Source organism: Anser brachyrhynchus (genome assembly GCF_964034855.1).
Source record: "Anser brachyrhynchus genome assembly, chromosome: 6".
In the NCBI taxonomy this organism is placed as follows: domain Eukaryota; kingdom Metazoa; phylum Chordata; class Aves; order Anseriformes; family Anatidae; genus Anser; species Anser brachyrhynchus.
This window is the reverse complement of record NC_137700.1, coordinates 36,018,349-36,030,629: the sequence shown is the minus strand read 5'-3', so window position 1 is coordinate 36,030,629 and position 12,281 is coordinate 36,018,349. Positions and strand designations below refer to the sequence as shown.

The 12,281-nt window shown below is 45.5% G+C and overlaps 1 protein-coding gene across 8 annotated transcripts in view; it reads right to left on the bottom strand.

Moving 5' to 3' along the window:
• The window catches only part of HABP2 (hyaluronan binding protein 2), a 72,047-nt gene that overhangs the window by 13,393 nt on the left and 46,373 nt on the right, over positions 1-12,281 (bottom strand). Inside the window, exon 1 of one of the 8 annotated variants that reach the window (XR_013952436.1) lies at positions 6,771-6,945. The exons of 4 other annotated variants lie outside the window; for them this stretch is intronic. Coding sequence is in view for 1 of the 4 variants with exons in the window: in XM_080596525.1 (XP_080452651.1) it covers positions 6,771-6,839 (69 nt within the window). In the remaining 3 variants the exon portion in view is untranslated. Of the gene's footprint in view, positions 1-585; positions 605-6,770; positions 6,946-12,281 lie in introns of those variants that run through there. 3 more of the 8 variants (XM_080596525.1, XM_080596529.1, XM_080596531.1) reach the window with 3 other exon arrangements.

Genomic DNA, 12,281 nt, shown 5'->3' with positions numbered 1-12,281 from the left:
GTTTGCCTAATGGCATCACAGCCAGGTGCCGGAGCCAAGGGCCGTGAGATGCTGGGCAGGATGGAGCAGAGGGCAGCCCACGTGTGGGGAGCCAGCCCTCTGAGCTAGAAGGTGATCAACAGCCTTCGGATGGAGGAGAATATTTCTGGTGCTTCCTGCGAGGAAATGCCATGCGTTCGCCCTCTGACGCGGGGCTCCAGCCTTTCCTATTTGGCTTGCGATCAAGGGCAAACAACAAAAGGGAGCAGAAGGAGAAGGAAAACAACACTCAGCCTTTGAAGAGCGAGCGAGGCAGAAAGAAAATGTACCGCCGCCGCATCAGGACTCATCCCCCACGTGAAGATGTCAGCGTGCATCCCGCCTTGCTGTAAGTCACAGCTACGGACGGGGCTACCTGGCTGCGGCGAGAGCACGCGCTAACAGCAGGTGTGAAGGAGGAGATCTGGAGCTGCATCCCTCACACGATTTGTCAGAAGAAAATGCATTTCCAAACAATTTAACGTGTGTAATCAAGACAGTATAGACACACAGTTACTACATGCACCTTGCTACAGATGTAACTAATTGTAAAAACACACTTCTTACTTGTGCATTATATTAAGCACTCTGTACAGAAGAGAGGCACTCTCAGCTAACACCAGGCTGTAGCTAGGAATGAGTAAATAAGCAGCCATAAATAAGAACCTGCCCCAATAACCCAGAACAACCCCCAGCTGTGGCTGCCGCCTGGCGCTCACAGCTGAGTGTCCCCCTGCAGCCGGAGGCAGGGAGCACTGCCCCTTCCTGCCCTGGGCTTAATGCACTTGGAGAGGGTTTCAGGGCAGAAGCTTTTGTCTTCGAGGAGGTTGCTAAACCTTACCTGTGCTCAGGGCAGCTATTTGCTCTGGATGGGAAGGGCAGGGAGTGCCAGCATGAGCTGCATGAGGCATGGAGGTGGCTGCATCCAGCTCTTCTGTGCCTCAGTTTCCCCCAGCTGCAGAGCACAGTTGGGAGTCTCCCAGTGTCCAAGGGGAAGACTCAAATACCAAGAACAGAGGACAGAAGTGAGCCTGAGCGCATTGCTATGCTAATTGTCCAGGCTACCCTTCCAAGCCTTCCCCTATGGACAGAGCTGCTTGTAAGAGGGCTGGCACCCTAAACCTCCTGCAATGACCTGGTGCCCTGGAAAATGTCCAAGTTTCCTTCAGAGCAGACAGTGCCCTGTACTCAAGGGTGGCCGAGCCCCAGATTTGGGTTCCCAGTTTTGGATAAAGGCCACCGTCCACTGCCACAACACAAATGTCGTTCGGAACAAATGTTCCTGGAGCACCCAACACAGAGAGTTCCACCTTACAAGTCCAGGAGATTGACCTAATCTTTATCACTAACCTGGTGTGATAATGAAATGAAACCAAATGAAACCATTTCAACAAATGAAACCATTTTGTCCCTTTGCCCCTCACGTGCCTGATGCAGATCTGCGGGGTACAAAGCCCTGGGCCGACCTGGTCTCTCAGCAAGGAGACTTTCCTCTCCCTTCTGAGGTCCACCAGACCACATCGCTTCAGACTCATTTCCACCTCCGCAAGCCAGCACGGGGCCAGATTCAACCTTTTGGCTCCCTGCACGAAGCTTTCCATGGCGCTACGTGGCAGAAGCTGGAGAAGCACCCATCTCCTTCCCTCCTGTGGGAGCTTGCCCTCTCCTGGGCATGGAAACGTGGGACGTGGGATGCGGGATGTGGGATGGGAGACACGGGATGCGGGAGATGGGATGAGGGAGGTGGGGTGCAGGAGGTGGGACGCGGGGTGCAGGCGATGCTACAGGAGATGCGGGGTGTGATAAGGGGACGTGGGATGCGGGATCCCAGAGGGTCTGCAGGAAGGGGGCTGCAGGAAGGGGGCCCAGGAGGGGCTGCAGGCAGGCAGGGCAGCACGGCGATGTGGCCGGGCCCCTCGCCCGCCGTGCCGTATTGCTCACGGCCAGCAGAGGAGGATCTTGTCCTTCCGACGAGGTGCAATACTGCGCCCAGCCGGGAGCAGGATGCAAACAAAAGGAGGAGAAGGAGGGGGGAGAGAAAAGAAACGAGACTGTGGGGCTTGTTTCACCAAACAGTCTCCTTTCTGCAGCCCGACACTGATACTTTGTGCGTTCTCTCAAGAGGGAATAAAATCGCTGGATCCTGCTCGCGGCGGGTCCGCAGGGACGGGGGACGAAGCTGGAAGAACTGGCGGAGAGCAATTTTAAATTTTATGACTTTAGGCTCGTAAAAAAAAAAAAAAAGAAACCCTGCAAAAACAAGATCCAGGAGAGACATTTTATGTGGGTACTGGCGCGTTGCTGAGTGTGGAGCCGATTACATTTATAGGGCTCCTAAAAAAAATGGTGGAAAAATGGCTGAAATTCAAAATCTCCTAATTTCACCTGACCTTTGTTGTCATTATCGTTGCAGTGATTAGCACTTCACCAAATCTTCGTTTCTCCAAAGAACCATCAAACTTTGCTAATTGGGCTTTGTACAAAGGTTAAACACTGCAGATAGAGGATACTCTCCATTTTTCCATTTCAACCCCTCAAGAAAGGAAGACTATTGAAATATAATAGATTTCAAACAGCAGCGCCAGAACCAGGAGCTTTCTTGGTCTCAGGACAGAATCCTACAGCTCCAGCTCTGACAAAAATGTCCAGTTAATCTCTGGCAATTCCTTCTGAATAAAGCCAGGAAGATTTGACCCTAAATTCAAGGGAAATTATTTACAGCTGCCAAGGGCATTCTGCAGTTGAACTGTTGATTGTGTCTCGGGTACATTTGCTACCCCTTATTACAATCAAAATGAATAATTAAAACACAAACGCAGGTGGAGAAACAGGGAGCACAAAGGTGACAACCCAGGGTTAGGCTGTGGATTTACATGTGTGCAAACCAGAAGTAATTCCAGAGCAAATAATGTACTTATTTGAGCTGCTGTGGCAGACTAGCAGAGGGACAAAACCTGCCCCTGTACACGCACATAATTCCCAACAAAAGCTCTACAGGAGTTCAAAAATTCAGCTACCTTGGCATGAATCGGCCTGCACGCTTAATTGCACTGCATCGTGGCAATTCTCCTGCAACTTGCCACGGAGCAGCCTCCGCAGCAGCAGCACAAACGTCGCCCCTTTCCCCTGCGCCGGCACGGCTTTGCAGCCGAGGAGGCGGTGGCACGGGGCTGCGTAGGAGGACGAGGACGGCTATTTGATCAACTTCCATCCACAACTGACATCCGGCACGAAGGAGCCACGAGGGCAGGCACAACTACTGCCTTTTCCTCGTGAACCCCTTGATCCTGCTGACAGCTCTCAGTGGGAACCTTTGTCTGGGCTGCTCGCCAAAGGAGGAGGGAATCGACGGTTCTGATGCTCTTACAATCGGCCAGATTTTTGCCTGCAACCATCTTGGATAGTGACAGTCTTTGAACTTCAAGGGAAAGTGGCTTTTCCAGCAATGACATTATATTTCTCAGCCAAGGCGATGGCTGAAGCATAATGAAAGCAGGGCACATTATCATCTGGAGCACACATGCAGCACATGTTGTATTTTTAGCCTGGGAAACCGTTCCCTTAAAGGATTCCACCAAAACCTCTGAGTTCTTCACCTCTCTGCTAGCAAGCCATCTCCTGCCTCCCGCCGAACTGCAGCGTTTGCCTCAGAGTAGGTGGCACGCTCCTTATTGACCAGTCCCGGGACACCCAGGGAAGTTCACATGCAATGTCTTTATTTCCCTGATTATTCGGTTGCGAACCTTTCCTGAGGTAGCACCTGACACAGTAACCACTGGACCCAGCACAAGAGCAGCCGCACGGCCCTCGCAGGTGCTGCAGAAACCAGCCAGGTTCCCCACACAGGCGCGACCTGCTCCTGCTTTCCAAGAGATCAAAGTTTTCAAGTTAATCTTTGCACTGTGGGAGATGGCTTGCTAGCAGCTGGCTGGTTTTAAAGTTGCTCATTCGTGGACGAGGTGTGCGTGGGCTCCCCGGTGGAAAACAGAGCCAGCCTCGGATGCCAGAGCAAGGGGAAGCTCCAAAATCTGCTCCAAGGGGGCTGCACGAGCCAGAAATGTCGCACTGACGCATGCGCCGTGTTATCAAACGCTTCGGCAGCCGGTGCCAGGATCGCAGGTTATGCTGCTAGACTTAAAGCTTATGCAAAGTCATTAAGTCCCTTTAGTTCCAGGGGATATCAACCTGCACGCTTCAGGGCATAAGCTGATTGCCTTGGGGGGCCAGAGAGGCGCGCATCCCTCCCGGAGCACGCGGTGCACAATTAGCTGGGGGCGCTCCCAGGGCTTCCTCGCTTTTTGCTGCATCAGGAAAATTTAGGCGAGCGCTGCAGAAGGGCATTGCACCTAGTGGGGTGCAAATGGAGAGGTGTTTGTCAGCACTCGCTCCTCTCTGCAGTGGTTTGGTCGTGGCGCAGGGGAGCATAAGGACCTCAGAGGAGAGGTGCAGTGATGGGGAGAGGGTGAGGGGAGCAGAAATGAGAGTTTGCTACAGGGACGGATCCATGAATGGGTAGAAACATCGCCATAAGAAGATGTCAGGGAGACACCTGGGGTCTTTTCACCCTAAAATATGGTTTTCCAAGCACTGGAGACATGGGAAGACCTGTGCTGCTGATAACAGCCTCACACGTGCTGTGGGCCAGCTAGGAGATAGGCATTGATAAGTTTTCTTTGCAGTTATTAATATATTAGAATTAATCTTAATCTTAACTTTAATCCTTCCCATTCTGTTCCTATGTGCACTCAGTTATTGGCCTGGACATGGCTGGTGACTTCAAAACACCTCCATCACTACGAAGCAGGCATCGATTTTCCAAAGTTCCAAAATATTCAGTGAATGACCACTTCTGTTGCTCCAAGTCCTGCTCTTCCCAAGAAAAACTGGGAAGACCTGTCACATCTGAAGACAATCTTTTATACAGTTGCATTTTAAATGTTAAAGTAAAGGAGCAAGTTTTGCTTTTACTTGCATTCATGGTGCATTTTCATGCATCATGGAAATACTTTGGATTCATTCAAGTGAAACCACTTTCTCCTCAGAATATGAAAGACCAAATGGACATTGTCGCCTTACAGCCCTCCTCCAAACCCTCTGGATCCATAAATATCCCAGCTCTTTTCTGTCCTATTTTGACTGACTTAATATGAGCTACTGTCTAAATCTGTATTCGACTTCTGCTATATTACACCAATAACACTTAGTAAGAGGAGTGTTACAAGAGGGGTGTTACTTATAAAAACTCCTAAAACCATATTTGAATAAAACTGAGAATGGTGAAAAGAGATAGTATGGGAAAGAGTGATGGAAACAGGAATGGAGGGGGGAGGTCCACAATCAATGTGCATACTCTGTTACTTTCTCATTCAAAATATTTCAGTGTAAATTCTTCTTTGGAACAAATCATTAAGGCAAAATGTCCTCTCAAAACATGTTTGTCATGCAATGGTCACGTCACAGAGACTCATTCCCCTCTTTTTTTTTGCTTTTTTTTTTCTGGGATTCATGCCAAGTGCTAAGCCAGAAACCTTGTTATATTAATTATGAAGAAAAAACATGTTTTATTAAAAACTAGCCTGCTGAATATTCTGTCGTGCTGCTTTTCAGTGACAGCAGAATTGCTTTTGCATTTTAGCAATGTTAATGAATTTTCAGGACTGGGGGAGACATGCACTGCATTTTCCACAGCAATATGTAGACCAGAGTCAGAAAAGGCTTGTCAAAGCAAACGAATTAATCTAATACTTAGAGCTACTCAGGAAAATCCGTGCAAGACTTCACGTTGTCGAAGACTGCACCTACACCTGCCTCGCTGAGTGTGAATTAACAACCCAATTTATCGTGGGCTGATTTATATCAGACTGGGTTCCCACGACATCTGAGGACTGACACTGAGCTGCTCTAGAACTGATCCTCCCATAAGCTGTCATGTGTTGGTGGATCAAGTATGCCACATCCACTGCTGCCAGTGGATGGATAGTCCCGATGATACGCTAATTAATAAAAACCCTAGCGTGTCGCAAAAATAACTGCTTATAAACTCCCCAAGCTCTTCAAAAGGATTCATCACCTATTAAAGCCCCTCACTACATATTTTTCCCAAAGGACTCAATTTGAACATGTCAACATCTAAAATTTTGAAATTAATTTCAGTAAATACGAAATCACCGTACATAGGAATTGGCATTATAAAGCGGGAGTTTGAGGGTACCTGGAAGTCTTTCACGAGAAAATCTACTTGATTGCGGTGCTTGGAGAAACAAAAGAAATATTTTTAAAACTGAGTTGCAACTTTGCTTTGGTACAAGCCATTCTTTCATTCTTCCCTGAAGATGAGCTGAAGAGACTTGGGGCAGTACTGCCAGCCCTACCCACGCAGGGCTCTGCCTTGCTTTGCTGGACATTTTGCTGCTAACACACCTCTAGAGTTAAGAGCAATGACCACTCAGCCATCTGAAATGTATGGCTGGGATAAATTTTACCTTCAAACAAAGATGTTGCAAAACCTCCCAGCCCGAGCCTGAGCTGTTCAACCTGTGAGCCTGTCCTCACGGCAGCTGTGGTGGCTGCATTAGCGCATGGGGCACCGCACTGTGAGCGCCCACGTTCAGCCCAGGACCATCCCCATGCCCTGCCTGGGGACAAGGTAGGTGGGCAGTCCCTGCTCCTTACCCTCTCCAGCTGCCCAGGAAGGGTTCAGCAAGGTACAGGACTGGTATGCAACAAGTAAAGCGAAATAAAACCATACTCACGCACAAATGTGTGTTCCCTAGGAAAAGGATCAGTGGAAGAACCTGAAGGGACAAAGCGCCGTTAGCCATCCTTGCACTGCTCTATTTGTTGTGAAATTAGCTTTTTTCTTGTTGCCTATGTTTTTTCAGACGAGGCACAATCATTTGAGGGTGAGCTAATTCAGCACAAATAATTAACTGTGCTTCAAATATTGTTTAATGTTCAACAGATTGCCCTGTTCAAATAAGTGCATCCTGTCCAGATAATCACCGCATTGGCTACTGGTAAATGTTCCAAACCAGTAACTATCCAACCTGGAAACAGTATAAACTAATGGCAAAACAAAGTATTTTTCTTGTATTAGAAATATTTTTCTTCTGTTATTGTCATTTTAAACAGGTAGGAGTCAGAGTTATTTCTGTCCCCTCCACCTGAAAAAATAGTGAGATCCAGTTAAAAATTATAAGATTTTTAGAAACAAGAAAACATGCTTTTTATTATTTTCTAAGTTTCAAACATCAAGGCTCATGTTCTCAAGAATTTTTCCACAGATTTGAGAACTTGAGATCCATTTTTTGATAAAAACTGAAATTCTCAATTAACCCCCAGTGTCTAGAAGCTGAAGCATTTACAATGGTGGCAACTGAGGGAATCACAATACAAGAACAAACAACCCCCTATTACAGAAATGCCATCAGTTTTTTTTACTGATCAGATCTTGTTTGTGCAACATGTTAAGAGAGAAGTGAAAAGATATACTCTTCTCCCAAATAATTTAAAGGCCAAGAGAATGAAATCCAGCAGAAATATAGTGCTTTGAGATCACAGCCCACTTTCACAGGGAAGTCCCTGGTAATATGTTTTCTCCGTGTTTATAAAGCTGAGCACATTCCACACCACCAGGAGGAAAAGAATATGATTGCCTGTTGGAAGGACTTGAGTAGTGTACAGTAAATATAACAGGGAGAGGGCATCCACATGTTGAATATGAGGAAGAAAACAGTGAAATCATGAGGACCTCAAGCTTTCCCACCCTGAACGATATTTTTCCTGGTGAAAAAAGGTAAGATGTGAGCACTCGATTACAGACTCTGTGGCAAGTGCTAAAAGTTGGATGCCAGGGAACCCTCCTTCTGATGATTGCTCACTTTGGGGCCTGAGCATCATGAGGTAGGTTTCATACATCAGGAAATAAACAAAGAATTTAAGTATGATAATTATGCCACACGTGCATAATTTAAGCAGGTGCCTACAAGCAAAACGTGTTTGAGATTTAGTATGTTGGTGGCCACACATTCAGGTTTGAGAGATTCCAGATTCTTTAACTAGTTGGAAAGACAGCAAGATGAAAGGAGTTAGATAATGCACAACTTTATGTAATGTGTCCTTGAGTAAGCTGATTTGCACTGAATTTTAATAGAGCCCTGATTCATCAAATCTCAAACAGAATTAAGGTATGGACTGGATCCTAATAACATCATGCTTTATATCCATGAAAGATAAATTAAAGGATGCAAAACTGCTATTGACAAACATTGATTATATGTACTTTGATGGACTTTGAAGTTGTGCCAGATGCGTCTTGTCAGCCTCCAAAGTTTTCTTTTAAATCTCATTGCATAAGGCTTTTACTTTTTAATTATTTTTTTCCCTCAGCCTCTTTGATCAAGAAAAAATGTAGATCATATTTGCGTGATGCTATTTCCTATGCATTTTATTTAGATATGCCCTAGTGCACAGCTCGTGATATGTAAAAAACATTGCATGGCACCTAGTAATCTAAACCTGTTATCCTGGGTGCTTTTTAACACTTAATTGACCTTCTCAAGCTGCTGAGTGAAATCTGTCTATGTGCAGAGTGTTAGCACAATGCCTGCTTATACCCTTTTGTGCCACATAAACCTTAAGAGTAAGACACAAGTGACAGAGATGCCACTGGCTCTTTGTTCCTGGGAGATTTTTGCCCACTGCAGAAATCCCACCCATCCTTTTCATTCTGTCACTGTTGGAAAAGGGGTCCTCATGCCAGACCCCATGGAAGGACAAACCTGCTCACAACATCTATCAATTTCAGAAGATGGGTTAAAGTTTAAATGAGTGAAACTCCTTTATTTTTCCTATATGTGCAAATGTCTTTTCTCTAGGAAGCTTTAAGAAACTTAAAAGCAGCTTTGGAGACATTTTGATTCTTAAAGTTGTTAACCTGCTTATACCTCCTTGCTTTCCTTGTCCACAAGGATATGGCCAACCCTTTCAGGGCACAGCAGGTGCATAAAGTATGTTGCTGTGCATAGTAGAAAGTTTCAAAGGCAGTGAAGGGTTTGGGCCCAGTTGTTCTTTTTCTTGGAGTAGACCCTTTCCCACAACTCCAAACCCATTTTCTGGCTTGCTCACCAGACATGAAGTGCTTCTCTGTGACAGTTTAGGTGGCTTCAACTAAAAATATGGAGAAAAAATGTAGAGAGGAACTAACCAATCCTTTAAAATTGAGAATGAATAGGTGAAAACAACCGCTTAAAATGCTGGAAGAGAACTGTGGTGGACTGGAGGGGCTTCTGCAGTCATCTATACTGCCTCAAACAAATCATTTACTCTCAGTATTCCTTTGCTTCCCACCTGAAGAGTGTGGGTGGCAACACCTCCTCTTTCCCTATGTGTTGCCTGTTTTGACAACACTCTTCTGGTTTACTATTTTTTTCCTATGTTAATGAACAGCTCCAGGCACAAGAGGTGCCTTTTCTTGGCTGTGGTGCCTACTGTAAAAGTAAGAAAAGAGTAACTTAAAGGACTGTACTCTCAATGATTTATTTGGAATTACTACTGAGTACTCTATAATGGTTGGGTAATTCTGTTGCCAAAATAAATACCAGAAACATCACTTTGTCAATCTTTTTTTTTTCCCCCTATTTTTTCTTTTTTTCCTCACTAAGAATTTCCAGTGTAAAGATATTTACTTGGACGTTTTTTTTGCCACCATGCACAGCCAGCAAATTCTGATTTTGGAAAGCATTTCCAACCCTTCCTGGCTGATAGCTCTTCATCTTCCAACATAAAGCAGAAGAGAACAAATGAACAACATGCTGTGCTGGATATGCATGTGTGTGCGGATTATTATGGTATCGGGTATGGTAACTGCAAATATAGCTATTAATACCTGAAAGAACAAATCACCGCAGTTGTCAGTGGAGAGAGAAAATTCCTAAGGTAAAAGAAAAACAAAAACATTTAATAATCAACTTTAATACAAACAGTGATTCTAGAAATACTTGCCTGCATCAGGCACCAGCACAGTGCCCGCAAGAGCATGAACAAGTCTCTAGGAGGGTCAGATAAGAAGGACTTTCTTCACACCCAGAAGCAATGCTGTGGAATATGCAAAGATCAATGCTTTGGCTTTGGCCTTTTCCACTGCTACAGTTTTGTGGCTTTCTTTAATTAACCTAATAACTCAAAATCTGTATATATGTTCATGCTACCTTTTTTGTGTTCCCTCTATTTCCCTTAAACAAAAGCCTTTTTCAAACTGCAAATAAAAATAAGAAAGCAGGAGCCCTATTATTCCTCTTTATGCAAAAGAACCAGAGTTGAGCGATAGTATTGGGAACTGACTTTTAATATCAACTCTGGGAAGGGGAGGAGGGGTATTCTCTTTGTGAAACTCATCTTGGTGCAGAAAGCCAGCATGAGGTCTAGACACCACTTAAATCAACATTTAAAGTGTTGCGGTTGCATTTTGTTTCATAATTCTCTCTAGCAGCAAATTCCCAGTGATGGTTTCAATTCTTGGGCTCAGATCAAAAGCAGAGTAAAAATTTAAAGACAAGCAAACAAACAAAAACCAGAATAAGTGCAGGCAGCAGAAAGTTCTGTTGGACGTGAAAGAAGACACTTCCCTTGTCCCTGCTGCTATAACCCACCCGTAATACTTCAAAGGCTTTACGCAAACTCAAACATAGAGCAAGGCAGGGCTTGGCTAGTTAGGAGGAGAGGCAATCTGGCTCCAGAGGTACACACTGTGCCCCACAACTTCTCTGACACTGATGTGGCACTGAGCCCTTGAAGAACAACCTGCCACACAGGAACTTTATTCCTGCCCCCAGCCTGAGATTGGTGTATGCCCTGGCCGTGAGGTTTTCTGTCCCTTTCTGCCTCTTGGGTGTTCTTTTAAATCTTTCCTGTAACAGCTGCGGATATTCTTGTTAGCTGCACAGCTCTGTGAGCCTATTTTTGTGTCTTGAAGCTGCCTGCTAAAAGCATTAAAACTGTAAAGCGGTGGACGAAGAAAGGCAGTTTTGCTTTCAAGCTGAAAAACATGCATCAAAGCTCCTGCCATAAATTTATGGAGTATTAAAAACAAACAAAATGTGACCGTAGGGTAACATCATTTTAGGAAAGATGCAATGGCCTACCTCAAAGTCTGCATTTAATGTGCGCAGCTCTCACTTTAACCTGCCTAGGCTATGAATCCCAAGGGCCAAATTCTGTTCAACCACCCTAAAACAGATTATTTTCACTCTGGAAAGGTAGAGCTAATATAGTTACTGTGCTCCGGTTACAAACACTCCCTTCACAGGCTCCAGTGGTCCTTCAGGGGACACCAGTCCGAGGGAATTTGGACAAGCCCTGCCCCTGTGAGGGGATCTCTGACAGGGAGATGGATGCAGTGTCAGGCCTGATCCATGCTGTGGGAGCTGGGGAGAGCTGGCATGAGCTGACAGTGCTGCCCTGGTGTTCTGGGAGAAAAGAGAGGTTTTCTGAAAGGTGCAGCCTTTGGGTTTTTGAGCCAACTGCCCCCCAAACACCTCAGATACCAGCAAGCAAATCAACTGAAGGTAGGAACCCCTGCCGCCTCCTCACGCAGGGTTCCTGTGGCACACACCAGCTGCCGTGGGTAGTGCACAACTGCTGAGGTGGTCCTCAGCCACGAGCTGCATGGAAAGGGCAAGAAACAAAGTAAGCAGAGGTGCATGGACCTCCAGGGTCTCTCCGTGTCCTGTCTGTGCTGAGAAAGTCACCGATCTGCCTGGGTACCCAAGGCTCTGAAGCCATCAGGCCCCGCATAGCAGTAAGCCCTGGCATGCATCTTGGTGCCACTTTCAGCCAGCATCCACGTCTTTTCTCCTTTCATGCAGCGCAGATGACACCAGCCACAGTACTAATTTATTTTTACAATTCCCCAACAAGCTAAATATAATGAACATTATGGCAAATACTTTTTTCCTGTTGAAGAAGCAAAAACCTAATGAAAGCTGACCTCCATGTTATTTTGCATGCATTTAAAGGCAAGCACAAACTAAGCAACACCTGTTTTTTAAAAAAAAAAAAAGCCTCTAAAAGACATGCCTTAAAATAATTACTTCAACTTTTTGACATATTTTTTTCTTTCCTATTCGCTGCAGTGCTGCTGCTTTAAACAGGAGCCAGGCATGTTCAATGGGACAGTGGGATATCATCTGTTTCCTGTTGGGAATCCAACAGGAGGTCATGGAATAATATATATCCTAAATATTTGGGAACTCTTTGGCAGAATA